The sequence below is a fragment of the Dysidea avara genome, chromosome 5, assembly GCF_963678975.1.
Source record: "Dysidea avara chromosome 5, odDysAvar1.4, whole genome shotgun sequence".
Taxonomy (NCBI): domain Eukaryota; kingdom Metazoa; phylum Porifera; class Demospongiae; order Dictyoceratida; family Dysideidae; genus Dysidea; species Dysidea avara.
Window position 1 is genome coordinate 29714974 of NC_089276.1, and position 18029 is coordinate 29733002.

General features: G+C 36.9%; 1 protein-coding gene across 2 annotated transcripts; it reads right to left on the bottom strand.

Moving 5' to 3' along the window:
• Nucleotides 1-146: 146 nt before the first annotated feature.
• LOC136256689 (uncharacterized) lies at nt 147-13286 on the bottom strand. 2 transcript variants are annotated; one of them, XR_010701601.1, is made up of 13 exons: nt 12255-13286; nt 12070-12108; nt 11925-11974; nt 11479-11541; nt 9466-9582; nt 9323-9416; nt 8366-8566; nt 8024-8134; nt 6631-6795; nt 4960-5634; nt 3684-3794; nt 950-1253; nt 147-296 (listed from the first exon to the last, which is right to left on the bottom strand). XR_010701601.1 is itself a non-coding variant. In XM_066049673.1 (12 exons), the coding sequence occupies exons 1-12, from the start codon at nt 13167-13169 to the stop codon at nt 1077-1079; spliced, it is 2718 nt and encodes a 905-aa protein (XP_065905745.1). In that variant the 5' UTR covers nt 13170-13286; the 3' UTR covers nt 147-1076. The 2 variants fall into 2 exon arrangements, 1 of the variants encoding a protein (XP_065905745.1); XM_066049673.1 differs by having other exon boundaries at nt 147-1253.
• Nucleotides 13287-18029: the final 4743 nt, after the last annotated feature.

Consider the following 18029-nt stretch of genomic DNA (forward strand, 5'->3'; position numbering starts at 1 on the left):
AATTGCTAACTATAATATATGTATAGTATAGCTATGGCTACTCAGCTACATGTATACAGACGTGGACCATTTGCAACTGTAAATTGTAACTACACAAAAGGGTGAGGGTTCCAACAGAGCATGCTGTCGACAGACACAATGAATAGTCCAGATGAAAGTTGTACCTTCATTGTTTAAAACTATAAAAAGAAATAGATTACTTACACACAAGTTTGTGAGAATACAATTCAATTGCAAAAAAAAAGTGTAGTTATTATTCTAATGCAAATAATATATAAAACAATGTGACAGTATATTTAAGGGTGCTCTGTACAGTCCGATTATATGGCTTCCCATGAAATTTAATTTAGTCTATAACTTACAAATGGTTTTAGCAAATGTCCTGTACTTTTTTACTGGATATAAGCTAACACTAGTACACAGTTTAGTCCAAACCCAACTGCTAAATTTGCTTTAGAACATGAGTTACAGTTTTTCCCTTTATACTAGAGCTAGTCCTACAATTTATGCACAAGAGCCTTGATACTTTTATGATACACTATGCTAAACAGCACAAACCATTGTGCGTTTTTATTTTTGTCTTTTAGCTTCTCAATCATCACATATTTATCTTTCAGGTTGACAGTCCCAGAAATCCTTTTTTTACTTCTACGTTATCCATCATCTGAACTTGCTATTTCAAAATGGCAAACGCTCTTCTTTGGTAAAATTACTAAAGTAGCTTGTGTGAAAATTTCATATCTATTGGATTAAAAATGACGGAGTAGTTCTATTTTAAGTGATGGGGTGTAGAATAGCAAGATTCGTGTGCTTTTTGCTATGGGATACCTAATTTACAGGTACTAAAATGCGTCAACATGTCACAGACTAATTAAGTGACCATAACATTTCTTTTAGTGCAAAACAGACTATGTTTTGGAAAGCCTTGTATGAACTGTACAGAGCACCCTTAACTATCAGAACATAACAAAATAGTCTTTAAAAACCAGGGCATATCATACAAAATGAAATTATGGATACAACCAACTAATTATATGCATGCAAACATGTTTGTTCAGTTGTTGGCACTAGCTGATTCATCTCCTTAGCAATTCTGCATGAATGGCAGTAAGCTTGGTGACAATATCACTGAATGTTAGTCTTTCCTTTGGTTGACGGTGCCAACATTTCCACATAATCTCATTGTAAACTTCTGTAGGAGTATTCTCTGGTGCTTTAAGTCTGTGACCTTCATTCAAGTAGTCAAAAAGGTTCTGTATGTGTACAAACAAATTGATGCAGGAAAACAGAAATGCTAAGAAAATGAAATTCTAGGAGAAGCATGTGCATGCATACACATATACAGACGTACGTACATACATGACTACATACTAATATTATATGCTACAGACCCATTATAATTAGTGATAAAGATGGTACTAATTATAATATTACATGTATAAGAAAAATTAGGAATTTTAAATTAGAGTAGGGACAGTGTATAGTACTGTAATAAAAAGTGCTGAAACAAGCTGGATCAGAGTAGTACGTAATGTCCAAATACTGTAAAACAATAAGAAGTGAATATCCCTACTGTGCTACACTCAATGCACAGTAGTGATGTTCACTTCTTATTGTTTTACAGTATTTGGACATTACGTACTACTCCGATCCAGCTTGTTTCAGTACTTTTTATTGCAGCATTATACACTGTCCCTACTCTAATTTAAAATTCCTATTTTTTCTTATACTTGTTGTTAAGTTTTTTGCAAGTCATGACCACTAAATAGTCTGCTTTTCACAAAACCAGTCACAATATTTTAAAAGAGTTAATCACAGTACTATTATACTAGATTATGACTCATACAATAACAACTGATCAGTGGGCATGGCTCTACATAAGCCTGCAGACAATAATGGACGTGGGATTCATGCATACCTACACACTGATGAATGGGTGTGACTATCATATGTCTACAGACAGTAATTTATGTAAGTGGGCATAGCTCACAAAAGAAGCAGGGCTACGTTATGATGTGTGGTAACATGTCCACATTTATTAGAATGTGGGACCAGACCTGAATAATCTGTAAAGCAGGATCTGGATGACTCGACTCGGTTTAACATTGTTAATAAATAAACTATATTTATTGACTTACACATTGCTATATAGTATGCTGTGAGTTGCTCTCACTGATTGATATCAACAGCGAGTCATGTACAAGTGTGTTCAAATAGTTTGGTACAACTGGCAACCACGTGTATCCGAATAGTTTGATGCAATATACACTGGTAGATGGAAGCCGTATTGTAGTCTATTAATGTTCAGTGGTAGAACCTTGAATGATGGTCATGGTAAAGAAGGATAAAGAAAAATAGCACAAGCATTGTACGTTTATCAATATACCAAAGATTTTTTCTTAAGCAAGCTAGAAATGTTTCTATGAAAGAATTAGGGCTGTAGCTGTAGCCAGTTTTCCGCTACGCTTGACTGAAGGCAGCAGGCAGGCAGGCGCAGGCAGAGGCAGACAGGCAGGCAGGCAGGCAGGCAGGCAGGCAGGCAGGCAGGCAGGCAGGCAGGCAGGCAGGCAGGCAGGCAGGCAGGCAGGCAGGCAGGCAGGCAGGCAGGCAGGCAGGCAGGCAGGCAGACAGGTGGGCGGGCAGTAGAAAATTCCATTGAATAAATTTTTTTTTAAAAACTGTAGCAACTTGACGGAAACATAATAATCAATTACTAAAAAGTGCAAAGTAGCCATTATGCTTCATTTTCAGCTATGTTCAACCCATTACACAACAAAGAATAGTGCGAGGAGCATCTCTGAAATTCGGTACAGTTACTATAGAAAATATGGATGGTTCTCAATACAAACATAGTCACACACTATACCACAAATTGATACCTTTAGCTGCCAACAAAGAGGAATGGATACATAGGGGACAAATGTAAGTACACGATGCATGCATTGTATATATTGTGGTATTTCAACAGAAATTTAAACCTGTCTGGCTGAAGCAATGTTGAACAAAAAAGTCAAGCTTGTAGCCCCAGACGTTATTGAGTTATGCTCATCTGAAGGCATCAGCAAGTAAGTCAGTCAGTCAGTCAGTCAGTCAGTCAGTCAGTCAGTCAGTCAGTCAGTCAGTCAGTCAGTCAGTCAGTCAGTCAGTCAGTCAGTCAGTCAGTCAGTCAGTCAGTCAGTCAGCAGTAGAAAATTTCTCTAAATAAAAAATAATTGGAAGTATCTCTGGTATACTAAAGGCACTTTAGGGCTTAGTTTTTGTACCTAACATTAGCAATACTGCCAAAACACCATGAAGATATGGGTACAGTTACATTACTACCATAGTATAATATCAGTACAGGTTATGATTAAATAATGACTACCAACTCATCCACAAATAGGAGTAAACCTTAGAACAATACAAAGGTTAAAGCAGATTAAGAGAGAGACTTAAATTTCTAGTAATAACAAACATACCCTATTTGCGGGGACAATGCAGCAGTCACTTTCACTTTTAGTGGATCCTGTTCTGCATTAGTGACTATTCATTTATTACCAATTAAATATTGTGAAATTACAGTACTACATATTTTGAATTTTGTAAAAAAATGGTTGAAGTGTCTGTCTACTACATCCCATTATTATTCACACAAGAGCTTCTTTGTGCCACTTGTATGTATGTGCACATTAGACAAAATATACCTTGCTGCTGATATCAAAGTAAGGTACTTTCCCCCAAGAATATATTTCATACAACAACACTCCATAGCTCCACACATCACTAGCAGTAGTGTATACCTTAATTTCAAATACCTGAAATAGATACGTACATGGTGTAAAAATAATAATGCGTTAAGTTGTGTGTACATATTTGCGCATACATTTCTATTTTAAGTTTTACTGTACCTGGACAAATTGTCACCATAATCAGAAATTAAAATGCATTACTATGAAGGTTATCAACAGTTTGGTAATTCATGACACTAATAGAATTCAAAATATTGATGACATCAATAATGATTTTTTATCTACATAATATTATTTAAAGTAAGAGCCAATTAAGCTGTCAACCAAAATTACTGTCTAGTAGAGTGTATTAAAATGTAGACCTAGCTAGCAATGCTATTATGCTCTGCATATTGTGACATTTGTGTTGTGTGTTGACTTTCACTTGTATTGTATGCTCTAGTATTGTAAAGAACACTTAAACAGTGTTGATATATCTTCCAGTGAATAATGTGCAAATCATGCAAATAATGTGCTTTGAATGTAAAAATTGTTTTCTAACTTTTCCTAAGATGCTTTCTTAGTTTACCAGTATTCAGCTTGCTTTATGAAGCATATACAGCTCTCTAACTTCTTACTGTATGTCTATAATTTTAACAACACAAAATAATTACAGTATCTTATTTTATAAATGAAGTCATGCACATTATATATATGTAGTTTACAAACTAATCACATAGTGATTTAGTTTGCCATACATTAGTCCTAATAGTGGGAGTGCAATTAATCCCAAATCGCATGGCTTGTTTCTGTAATTGTACTGTAAAGTAGCCAATAAAAATAGCAGAAACACAGAAGCCTTTTAAGTGCAATAAGAAAGTGATAACCAACCAAATATACTGGGAATAGAAGTGCAACAAATGTAGACATTTTGAGTAGCCAATCAAAATTGCTGACATGTGAAGCCTTTAAGTGCAACAACAAATGATGTAATAAAAGAATGATGCAATCACCTGGTAGAAGTTAAAGGCCACTTAGAACTGGATAGATGTGTACTACAAACCATGAAGGGTGGTCACTATCACACACATTTTTGTGCAATTATGTAATAATTGTACTTGTAACAGCCAGAATTGCACTCAGATGCGTGTGATTACCTATACTAATATTAATTATCAATTCCACTAGAACACAAAAATCTAAACAGCATGTAATAACCAAACAACACCATGACTAATTCCTTTTTTTTTACCTCTGGGGCCATCCATTTGAGATTTTTGACTGTGCTGATATAACAAATTCTATTTTCTGCCTTTGTGCACATACTAAAATCTGAAATTTTCAACACTTCATTGTTGTTCCCAACCAGACAACTCCTAGCAGACAAATTTCGATGAAGACAATTTTGAGAAGCTAGGTATTCCATCCCCAGGGCAGCATCAAGGGAGAACTTGGTTAACTGGTACCGTGTTTGATATACACCATCTTTACGTAAGAAGGTTTGAAAATCTCCACCAGACATCATCTCTAGTACAGCATATGTAGGGTCTCCATCAATACTTAAGCTAAGAATTTTGACAATGTTTGGATGTTTCAATTGGAGTAACAGTCTGGCTTCATATACAAATTGCTGTTTGTCAGCACAACATATTTTCATAGCAACTTGCTTTCCAGAGTCTTGTAAGGTAGCGGAATACACAAAGCATCTACTTCCCTTGTGGAATGGGTTCTCATCACGGACAAGGTTGTCATGGTGTAAGAAGTTCTGGTCAATATCAACTTGTTTGCAAACGGGATTTTTGAGAGTAAACTTATCTTGAGATTGCAGGTTAATTGGTATTGGTGTATCAGTGTAGTGCTCAAGGAGATCATTAATGCTGGGAAAGGTCAGTCCACAAAATGAATATCCATGACCTCCTTTACTTTTCTGTAGTACAATAAAGTACATACATTTACAATAATACATTAGTACCATCACATGTAAATGTCTAGCTGTTGGAATATCCAAATTACTGTCATTTGTCTTATGCTACGGCAATGGTGTAATATGGAAATGTGATGTTTAATTCATGATTGGATGTCTCGGTGGTGGGCAGGAGGTGCTGGGGAGTGCAAAGCATTGTATAGGGGAATGTGTTTTAAGTTGAATTATGGGCTATTTCGGTATTAAACCTGGCTAAGATGAAAGGAAATTTATAGTGCATCAATTCTAAGAATTTGTATAGTCATGTCCATATCCATGTAGGTCAGAGTTCTATTGTGGCCTTAGACTGCTGTATAGCTTGTCACTGAGATAGGATAAAGCAGCAGCAGCAGCAGCAGCAGCAGCAGCAGCAGCAGCAGCAGCAGCAGCAGCAGCAGCAGCAGCAGCAGCAGCAGCAGCAGCAGCAGCAGCAGCAGCAGCAGCAGCAGCAGCAGCAGCAGCAGCAGCAGCAGCAGCAGCAGCAGCAGCAGCAGCAGCAGCAGCAGCAGCAGCAGCAGCAGCAGCAGCAGCAGCAGCAGCAGCAGCAGCAGCAGCAGCAGCAGCAGCAGCAGCAGCAGCAGCAGCAGCAGCAGCAGCAGCAGCAGCAGCAGCAGCAGCAGCAGCAGCAGCAGCAGCAGCAGCAGCAGCAGCAGCAGCAGCAGCAGCAGCAGCAGCAGCAGCAGCAGCAGCAGCAGCAGCAGCAGCAGCAGCAGCAGCAGCAGCAGCAGCAGCAGCAGCAGCAGCAGCAGCAGCAGCAGCAGCAGCAAAAGCAGTAGATTTTGACAGTGAAATTTAATTTGGGTTTGTGTCTTGTGTGAAAAATCAAACCTGCATGCTATCACAGTAATAAGACCAATTTTCACAGGCCCAGTCACAGCTTCATATTAATTTTTATTTATATGTTGTTCACTTATGGTAGGAAATCTCACATATAGTTAATTTTACTCCTGGTTATCTTACTTTTCTTATGATCAAATGTTTTGGTTCTCCGTTACACATGGCAGTCAAGACATAACAACACTCATTGTTTGAAAATCGAACTAAGTAGTCTCCATCTTGTGTCAACAGTTTAACAGCATCATCACGAGAAATCTCACCATGACACCAAGGTTCTTCTCTAGGATCCTACAAATTCATATAGAAGTTAGCAACATCATAATCTACTCCCTGGCCCTAACCACAGTACACGTGTAAGGAAAAATTAGAAATTTTAGCAGGGATTATAGAAATAAAAGGCATATGGTATGATTCTCATGATTCCAGCTCCATGCACTGAGTCACCATGTGTTACCACAAGTCAAGACCTACGTACATGGTAGTGGAGAAAGATGTGGGACACAAAAGCAAGCTTATGATACAAACACTGTTACAGTAGCTGCCGCAGCTGGTAAAAAACACATCTCAGGCCGAAGCAATGTCAAACAGTGAAGAAATCAAGACAAAGTCGTAGCTTTAGGCATTGGTCAGTTAGTCAGCAGAAAATTCAGTCAAATAGAAAAATTTTAAAATATCACAGAAACTTGTTGGAGGAGTTTGGAATCAATTTGCAGCCATTTTTTGGCTTGATCATATTATTACCAAGTTATCATGAAGGCAGAATGAGGCTGGCTTGAGGGTGATATATTTGGCCAGAAAAACCCACACCTTCATGATTCCTACTATAAAGTACTACCGTACTGTATGATATAGTATACGTAGGTTTGATATACACTACAAGGTGGCTGGAACTAACGATAACTTGTTATAGTCAGTTCATGTTCACCTGAGCACTTGTACTTTGTTGTTACATGGCCCAGCTACCTAAACATTTACGTAGTAGTGATGTGGAGCCATGTAAATACCAGAACTGTTTGTCAAAAGTGCTTTAATATGGGCAAAAACAAGTGAGTTATCAGGCTTAAAACATATCTCATACATTTAGTATGGAAAATTCAGGCATGCAAACATGAAAACATGTATATGCTTATTAAAATCACTGCAGTACAAAACCATTGGACATGCTCACTCACCTCTTTGATATTACTGTATTTATTGGGGGCTCAGATGAACATGAACTGACTATACTACTGCTAACATGTGTTAGTTTACAACAAGTGTGACCTGTAAACAAGTGCCATTTTAGCACATTCACATTTGCACTAACTATGGTTTAATATACACTAGGAAAGAATTTAAACATTGCATGCTTTTGCTTGTGCTATATGAAAAATAAAGCACTCAAGGCTTCTCTTGATGCTAATGTAGCACTTAGCTTTGCCTCGATCACAATAATTGTTATAGCCCACAACAGCACTTGCAATAATATTTAAAATAATTGTCTCACTAATAATTATTAGTCTATTGCAGCACATACCTCCACGATGATGTATGGTGACTCAAATTTGCCATTGGCAAATTTATTTGGCTTGACGGTTCTCTTAAAACACATCTCTCCAAATTTCCTGAACAAGGATCTACTTGTCTCCTGCAATACGTAAGTACAGATGTAAATACCAGTCACTACCATTAAGTGCAGGTATAGAATTGTTTAACTGATCATCACTATAGTGTTGGGGTCAACAGTAATGCTAGAATTACCACAACCCGTAATTTTTGCATTATGTAACAGCAAATAAAATTTCATCTTATTTTGCATTTGCATTCCTATACAAGACCATGGACACACATTGTACACAATTACACGTGAATGTCTTACATCATTACAAGGCTCAGGAGCCTTGTTTGGCAGAGTAGGCGTACCAGCACCTGGAGGGTGTGCTTTAGATGAAATTGGCCAGGGACGCTCAGCTGGACTCTTAGTCAATGGCTGGACAAGGTGATAAGCACACTTTAATTTGGTAGCAGCTTTGAGATGAGCAGAAGTCAAGGAATGTTGTTCATAGTAATCAACCAGTTCCTACACAGCACAACATACATATTATATACAGTATGCTTACATACATACGTTCACCTAATATAAATTTTAAGGCTGGAACATGAATGGAAAGGAAATTCTGAGATTTGTTTTTAAAAAATACCAATCATGCAGAAAACCAACAGTTGCAAAAATCAATCTTCCAGATTTTTCCTATGCGTTTATTATTAACTTTCATTGTCACTAGTAAACTCCATGCATACATTAATCTGGGCACCATAAAGTGTGCATGCATACGTACATATATGGCAGTAGAGTAACCATTTCTCTTATATTATTGTGTGCCCACAACATGCACCGTGCTGCAGTTCATATGAAATGTAGCAAACCTGCTGGCAATCTGCTTACTTAGAGACCATGGTGTAAAAAAATTATGGATAACTCTATCACTTTGTTTTCAGGTAATAGATGCCCTTTGCTCATGAAGTGTTTGGTGGAACTCACTCAAAAATAAATGGTTGGGTCACGGGACTTGCACACAGTGCTACTGTAATGGCAGCACCATTGAATGTTTAGGATGTGACAAGCAGAAAGAGTTATTTTTATGATCATCTTCATAAGGATGGCTGCGGAAGTTAGACTTATTTGTAGCATAGTTCTAGTGATATCAGTATGGTATATACCCTGTATAAAGGTTTTATCGAAAGCATTTCTGGTGGTTTTGAAGACATGTTTGGGTTTTATTATACCCAACTAATATATTGCTCATTAATTGTAGGCAGTATCATTATTACTTACATAAATAGTAGAAAACATTTTTTCCTTGGTCAAGTAGAAATAATTCGTCTTAGGGTCAATAAAGATTGTAACATGGTAAGCTTTACCCTTCCACCTAAATAAATTGTATACACATTATAAGTTAATATATAAATTAGTCATACTTTATGCAAAGTTCATATTCTCCCCTGCTTTCATTGTCTTCTCTTACTAAATATACTCCATCAAAGAGGTCTTTAACCATATTTTCTGCTTTAGAAGAAGACATGTTGCCAACATACCTATAGTAGGAGTACAAACATGTGTATGTGTGTGTGTGTGTGTGTGTGTATGTGTGTGTGTGTGTGTGTGTGTATGTGTATGTATGTGTGTGTGTGTGTGTGTATGTGTGTGTGTGTGTATGTGTGTGTGTGTGTGTGTATGTATGTGTATGTGTGTGTGTGTGTATGTGTGTGTGTATGTATGTGTATGTGTGTGTGTGTGTATGTGTGTGTGTGTGTATGTGTGTGTGTGTATGTGTGTGTGTGTGTGTATGTGTGTGTGTGTGTATGTGTGTGTGTGTGTGTGTGTGTGTGTGTATGTGTGTGTGTGTGTGTATGTGTGTGTGTGTGTGTGTGTGTGTGTGTGTGTGTGTGTGTGTGTGTGTGTGTGTGTGTGTGTGTGTGTGTGTGTGTGTGTGTGCACTCATGTATGTAGCTACAAAGAACAAACTATTACAGAACATGACCCACTGATCATGGTTTGCTGCGTCAGTCAATAAACCTGTGGCAGAAATTTTTTCACCATAAATACTTCATTACAAAAATTGGGTTCTACAGAGTTACACGTTGGTAGGTGAGTAGAATGGAAGTGATGAGTAAGGACAGTGGATTGCTTATTTATGGGAGTAAATAATGGAGGAAAAATGTGGCAAATCAAGCTTGAGGTATGTGAAGGCTGAATACACAAACTCAAACATTAAAAAGCAAAAATAATATTCTTTTTACCAACTTGTTGGAAGCATTTTAGGTTGCTCTGAAAGCACTTGATTTTGCCTAACAAACATTGTGAAGGAAAGGTGAGACTAGTTTAGAGTGATATGTTAATATGCCATGAAAGCACAAATTTCTACTATACAGCACTAATGTACTATATGATAGATAGCCAACACTGAGTCTGTATCAGCTGCTCCAGCAAAGACCTTCTGCAGAAGGCATCGGATTATTATTCATGGTTTCTGAATCACAATACACAAAGCACACCCAGCAGTATGGTAGAATGCTGCTAGTGGATGTCAACAATGTGAGAGCCTAACTGAGTCATTGTGATATAATAATTAGACCAGTTTACAAAACTGTTCACATGAATAGACAATTCAGTGGTAGTATAATATTGATTCCTATTCATGTATCCTGGGAATGGATCAGCATGACAATTCATACATGAATAGAAATTTGGATTTTGGTTGTCTTAAAGTTGTTAGATTAGATGTGTTAAAGATGAATACCGGCTTGGATATGAATTTGTCAAACATTGGAAGTTTGGTTAACTACACGACTGGCTTTTCAAGGACAGTAAAATAAATACACAATGATTTATGTCAACAGCTTGATTATGTAATATGATCATTTTTGATGATTTTTAAGTGTGAACATGTGTTGTGTGCTGGTGTCCTTAGTGGTTATTACAATTAAATACCAAAATAATATACCATAAAATGTGTTCGTTTGCAAGTTCTGCCATCAACCAACCAATAGTGCCGGTTGATGGCAGTAAAACATCTTTTGTTCAGAAATATAATCTGAAATTTTACCATAATCAAGAGTTCACAATGTTATACTGAGGAGAATATCCTACTTCCATATGCCCCTGTAGAAAAGAACCCCAAACTTTGTGGATGAGAAACAAGCAATCAAATTTTCCTGGCTTCCAAACTATAAAATTAATATGGCTTCATGAATAGATGTTACTTGCTAGGCCATTTTTGTGAATATAGTTGTTCTGAGCTTTGAGTGGTACAGAGTGTGCTAATGATACTTGCACTTTTGTAGTTTTACATATGCCACAACATCAACACCTTGTTGTTACATAATCGCTTTACAATACACTCTTCTACAGACACTCTCTCAGTATAGTATGAACTTTTGCTATTTCCTATCATGTTTGCTGTTTAATGTACATTAATGTATAATTATTACCACAGATGAGACGTAGAACTATCTCGACCCATTTGCTTCTTTCTTGTACATATCTCCATGTCACTATGAAAAGAAAGGTTCTTATGCAGCTGAAAACCTTAAACACCATTACAATGACCAACATTTTTGTACATCACACTTGTCATCGTGCAATAAAAGTTGTGCACAAAAACATCATACCAAAAATTAATATCAAATACACACATACAGAAACCATCCTTGTGTCTTGCATTTCTTTAAACAGTTTTTTGCATGTGTTGTTAAAGAGATGTCCATAATTGTGTCAGATAAAGTGGTAATTGTCATCTGAGACTAATTATAATGCAGATAGTTACTGATGCTGCAGAATTTTTTTTTGCATTATCTAGATGCTGCAGCAGTGTCATATATGCTTAAATCTTTAGTGATAATGCATACATGGAAGTTTGTATCAACATATGACTCACTCTACAGAAGCTTTGCGTGGTTTAGGCATTTCCTTGGTATCAAAATTCCACTGTAAGTGCATAAAAGTTATAACATAAGAACTCATGCATGTGCAATGTACACATGTCATGCTGTACAATATGTATTTAAAAGTAATTTACTTACCTCAATGTAATCATGACTGTTGGATGCACGAACAGCCTTCTAAATGCAAATAATTGATTCAGAATAAGAAACCATATTTGTGAAATAACCCCACAGTATTATATATACCTCTTAGCGCTATAATATTGTACCCGATGCAACAATCACAATACTAAACGCTTACAAGCTTCTAAATGCAACCATACCATTTTCAATGGGTCAAGATGAGCAGCTATATCCTCCATTGCTGGACGTTTTGAAGGATAGTTGTCTAAACAAGATACTACCAAAGGTTTCAACGTTTCCATTTCCGCTGTCATTTTATCCAGGTGTTTTTGTCGACGCTCAACCTCTGTGAAGGCCATAGGCTTTCCAGTAATAGAATCCATCGTTGTGATATTTGTGGGTTCTGGCCATTCATGAGTAGCTACAAACAGAATAATTCCTCCAAATGAGAATACATCTAATGAAACTCCATAGACTGGCTTTTTTGCAGTGGCTTCAGGGGGCATGAAAGCTACTGTTCCCGGTGCTTTAGTCAGTGTCTCTTTGTTATCAACTTTAATCAATTTAGCAACACCGAGATCTCCAATTTTTGCATCCAAGACTGCACCAGGTTTCATAGTGCCCTTCAGTAGAATGTTATTGGGTGACAGGTCTCGATGCACCACTGGTGGCTGTTGTGAGTGAAGATAACTCAGACCTTGAGTAATGTCAAGTAGTATGGAAATTTTTGATGAGAAGGTGACTTCCATTGAAGATTTTCTGCTAATAAAATCAGTCAGACTTTCATCCATCAAATCCATAACCAACACAGGAACTTTTGAATGTATTGTAGGATAACAGATACCCACGAACTCTACAATATTTTTGTGGCGAAGGTAGCCGCAGTGTTCTAACTCATTACGAAAGGCTTCCAATACTACGTTTTCCCCCCAAGGAACGGCTGCTTCGACTAAAACAGAATGAATTTTCTTTGCAGCATAAATTTTGCCTTTATATTTTACTTTGTAAACTACCCCATAAGCGCCACGCCCTAACTCGCCACTGTCCTGCATGTGCTTGACTCCGTCAAGAATCACCAAACTTGTACCCTTGGTTCCCTGCTTACAGCTCGTCATGATCTTGTGTACTACTGACTATACGCTCAGGGAAATGCTAATCGTATGCTATATATACAAAGTGAATAAATACGCAGGTAGCTAAACCGGACGTTAACAGATCAACAAATTTTACCACACCAGTGAAAATATTGTGCGTGCACCTTGACCTACGCCAATTCTATAAACAACATGTCTACTTACCGGTATTTATCTACATTCAAGTTTGCTGTTGTCAGCTTATGAATGTATAATAGTGGCATGTGCATGTTTCCAAAACATGATATCACTGGGGATTCCCCTACACGTGTACTCTTCAGTAATATCCTGTCACAGTGTTGTTTACAAGGTTAGCTAATACCATAAAAGCAAAACCGCATATGTATAGACTAAACATGATATCCTCTATCCATATAGAGACTGTATTGTGTCCCTCTATAATAATTGCTCTAACGATATTATTATTATCCTGATTGCTATAGCCATAATTTTTTTTTTTATATCCTCATTAGTATTCTTCGCTATAATCTTTATAGTGACTGATAAAGTACACTACTATGGATACTGGACTCAAGCAACCATTGTGCATGATTATCTCATTATATTTACGTTTTGCTGTTACTGGGTACTGGCAGCAATGACCAGCTATCATCATACAGTACAGTAGTACTGTATAGTAGGGATCATGGAGATTTCAGCTTTCTTACCCTTCAGTACCACCCAAAAACAAAGCAGCCTCATATTTCCATCAAAACAGTTTGGCAGTATTGGTTAAGCATACAAAGCTGAAAAACTAAACGCCTTCAGAGCAACCCCAAAAGTTTCTATGGAATTAAAACAACTGAAATTCTACTAACTGGCTACAAGCATAACTTGACTATGTTTAATGCTATGGGCTTGATTTTTTCATTGTTTGATGTTGCTTCGGCCCAAGACCTTTTGTCAATATTAGCAGCAACAGTGACCTCTGTCCTCTTTTGTGACCCATTTCTTTCTCCACTGCCTCGAAGGTGTTAATTCGTGATAACACAAGGTGGCTTCAGTGAAAGGTGCATGGCTGTTGCAAGAATTGTCAATAATTTCTGTAGACGCTTTTAGTACTGTTCTTTGTTTGTAACACTATAACAGGAAGAACATGCCTGAAAACAAAGCAGCCACTTCCCAGTAATTGATATTCTGTGTACATGTTTCTTCACAATTTCTGTAGTGACTGGATTGATTGTAGTGGTACTTCTTGCACTGTTCTTTCCAGTTATAATGCTGTATGACAAGTCAAAAAATGCTGAAAACAAAGTGAAATGGCAATAACACTTTCCAGTAATTGAGTCGAAGCATGTGTTATGTCTAGCCATTACCTTTGTCCTCCTCTGTGCTCCATTTCTTTCTCCACTACTGCATAAGTGTTGTTTGCAGGTAGTACATTAGCTATGCTTCTACAGTACTGAATAACAACAACAATCCATAATTTCTGCAGTATGTGGATTAATTACAGATCTTTTGTAATACTGCAACTATAATGGGTAGATAATGAAGTGAAAAGGATTATTTTGCTTCCCAGTATTTGATAGTTGAGGTGCATGTTTAATTGCAATCCCCATGTGTGTGACTGGATTGATTTCAGAGGTGCTACTTCTTGTACTGTTCTTCATTTGTAATGCCAGCATTGTACATGTATAATGGGTGGAACATAGCTGAAAACACAACAGAATGCCCATATATACATATTGCTTTTTTAGTAGTTGGGGCACATGTTTAGTCACTCAATTGATTTTTATAGTGTCTGAACAGTTGGTATTCTTTCCTTTGATGTGGTATGCATTGGTTCACCAGTCACAAATCATGTTAAAAAATGTAAACAATTAAAACAAACGTAAGGAAAAATTAGAAATTTTACATTTGAGTATATAGGGATCATGAAATGAAACGCAAAGGAGGTCATTGCCACCTGCAGCTATACTGGTGAACAACGGACATTTCATCTCCACTTCAATTATGGCTATATCATGTAGGCTGTATATATATGACCAAGTATGGAAATTAAATGTGCACTAAAGCTGCAGGTGTAGACAACCTCCTATGTTTCATTGTAATAATCCTTCCTCAATTCTTATGCATTTATTATATTGATTGATTGATTTGATTTATTTATTGATTGATTGATTGATTGATTTGATTGATTGATTGATTGATTGATTGATTGAAATTAGCCTCAAGTCAGTCGGCAATGCCGTTCTTCCCTGACTGAGGAGGAAGCACAAAAATAGCATACATATACACATATAAATTACAACTGCACACACACACAATAACTGAACAAAAAAATTACAACACACACATAGCACATACAAAACAATTAAGCAAACAATTTACAAACACAAAACTCATCAACAAATTTTACACAAATAAGAAAATAAATCGTCCTGAAAAGTTGGAGATGTTAACATGTCGTTAACAGGGAGTCAGGATGACTCCATGCTTGTGGCAGAGGTATTATTAGGTAGCTGTGCTGATACAGTTACATACTCTAATTTGTTACCATCTGTACTCACTTTGCAGTGAAGCTTGTTGTTGAGGTATAAGGAATCATTTCTTATTTTGATGTATCTCCATTCGGTACCATTGTCAATTAGGGATCTCCTTTCTTTCAATAATAAGCGTTCCTTTTGACGCTCCTGGGGAGTTAGATCAGGTTTTATGTAGATTGGAACTTCAAGCTTAGACTTAGAACTTAGGATGTCAATTGCTGTGTTTGAACGAAGGAATTTCACCAGAAGGGGTCTGGGACGCTCACTCTTATGGTCATACTTGCCGAGACAATACAAATCTTTTATATCACTAGGTTCAATGTCAATATCAGTTGCAGACAGAGCTTCCATCACGTTTTCCATGTCCTTTTTCATATATATACATATACACCAACTAAACAGTTATACTACTGGTTGTCTCAGTACTATAATAAAACATGGTTTAATCGCTACTCTGACATTTCAGAATTTAGGCTGGCGTATTATATGGGTTATACAGCTGGTTTGGACTGAGATTGGGCACTAGTAACTAAATGTCTGGGCCAATAAACATAAGTAGCATGGATGTATAAACTCACCTTAGCTATAGTTGATAAAAATCAGCTATGTAGATTCTCCCATTTTAGAATCTGTTGTTTATTTTTGATTTAACTAGCTTGTTGTGATTTTTTGCTTTTCAATCAGTTGACCATTACGCCCATCAGTTTCCCAAACACTCAACAGCTTTTAGTTAACATGAGAACCTCTTTAAACCATTGCATTTATGTGACATATATTCATACATTTTCATCATCATTTAGATCAGGCGTGATAGCTGTAATGTGTGGATGTGGGTACATTATTATATGCTCAGGCAACTAGATTGGTTATGTAATTGTATCAGCTAAGTTTTGTTACAGTATATGCATGCATTTAGCTATACATATGTAATTTATTTTGCCGGCATAAAGCTACATTGCAAATCTATAATGTACATAAGTGTGTTACTAGCTATAGTGTATTATTATTTATTTTACCTCCAGTATTTAATCAGTACGAATAGTATACTGAGCATGCAGCAGTATAGGTATCACTCAATTATAGAGCTAGCTTTCCTTGAACTGCTGCAGTTACTTGCAGTAGCTATAAAAGTTCTGCATGGAAGCTATAGCATACAATTAGTTTGAGATACGTAGTAAGGCCACGGTGGAAGGTCATAGCTAAAAGAGGTAAGGTTGGCACAGTGGGTCACTTTGTGCCTTCTCAAAGATCCATGATTGAGTCTATGACAAAGCAAGTGGGGGACCACTTATGGCAGAGGGGGACCAACTGTGGTGGTGTAGCTAAGTTGTCCTGGGAGGACAATTGGCAATGCTGCAAGTAGTCCAGGGGACCAAGTATGATTGCTGCAACTGCCGGGTCCAGGGGAACCACAGGGGCGTACGCAGGAATTTTGAAAAGGGGTTTCCACTACAGCTAAGTGACTGTTATATTAGAGTAGTTTATGTTGCCTGACTGCTCTATTAGAGTATCTCGATCTTTTCACCAAAATCATAATTCAGAACAATGCTATAAGTGTTCCTGTCATGTTAGAAACTATTATTTAACTAAGATAAAAGTTTAAAATGTGTCCTGTTCCATGACAGATTCCAGATTCTGGAAACCTGAAGTGTCAATTTCTTAATGTTTCAAGTACTGTGTAAAATCCAAAGGGGCTTCCTGAAACCCCTGGAAACCCCCCTCCGTACGCCCCTGGACCAGTTGTGGCAAGACAAATCTCAAAAGGCATGCACACATGCCACTGGTAGTCAGGTCAAAAAATACACTTTCGTTCAAAGTTTATGGGGATTAGCAAACCTATACATTTTTGCAAACCTATACATTTTTGGAAAGCTTAGAGCATGAGGAATCTGAAAATTAATGTTTACATTTGCTCAGATTCCTACAAGGTCAACATTTTTTAATTTCAAAGTGACAGCTAAAAATAACAAATTTCTAATATATCAAGTTTAATTTTGACATAAAAGTTTAATAAGTGGATTCAACAAATTCTCTGGTGACATTTTTACACCTTTATTCATTAGAGGTGACAGTTAACCATGAATAATTGAAAGTTTTTGCAAAGGGAATAGAAGAACGCCCATTATAATTTATATGCTGCAATAATTCAGGAATAATTTACAGTGAAAAAGTTAACGAATATTCTGGAGTATAACTCGTAGTATAACTGGTGCAAAGTGTAACATATAATTTGACTTCTAATAAAACAGTTCAAGCCTGAAAATTTAGATACTTTAATAGAACAGTCACATAATCTAGTAAAGCAGTCAACTTTTGAGCCTATTTTATTTTGCTAATGTGCTTATGCATGTTTAGC

Bases quoted from the DNA above. Each gene is read 5' to 3' on its own strand.
- LOC136256689 (XM_066049673.1), bottom strand. From the start codon at position 13,169: ATGACGAGCTGTAAGCAGGGAACCAAGGGTACAAGTTTGGTGATTCTT. The intron at 9,417-9,465 runs GTATGACTAATT...CAATTTATTTAG, and splicing joins GAATATGAACTTTGCATAAA to GTGGAAGGGTAAAGCTTACC. The intron at 6,796-8,023 runs GTATGTGCTGCA...ATGAATTTGTAG, and splicing joins CACCATACATCATCGTGGAG to GATCCTAGAGAAGAACCTTG.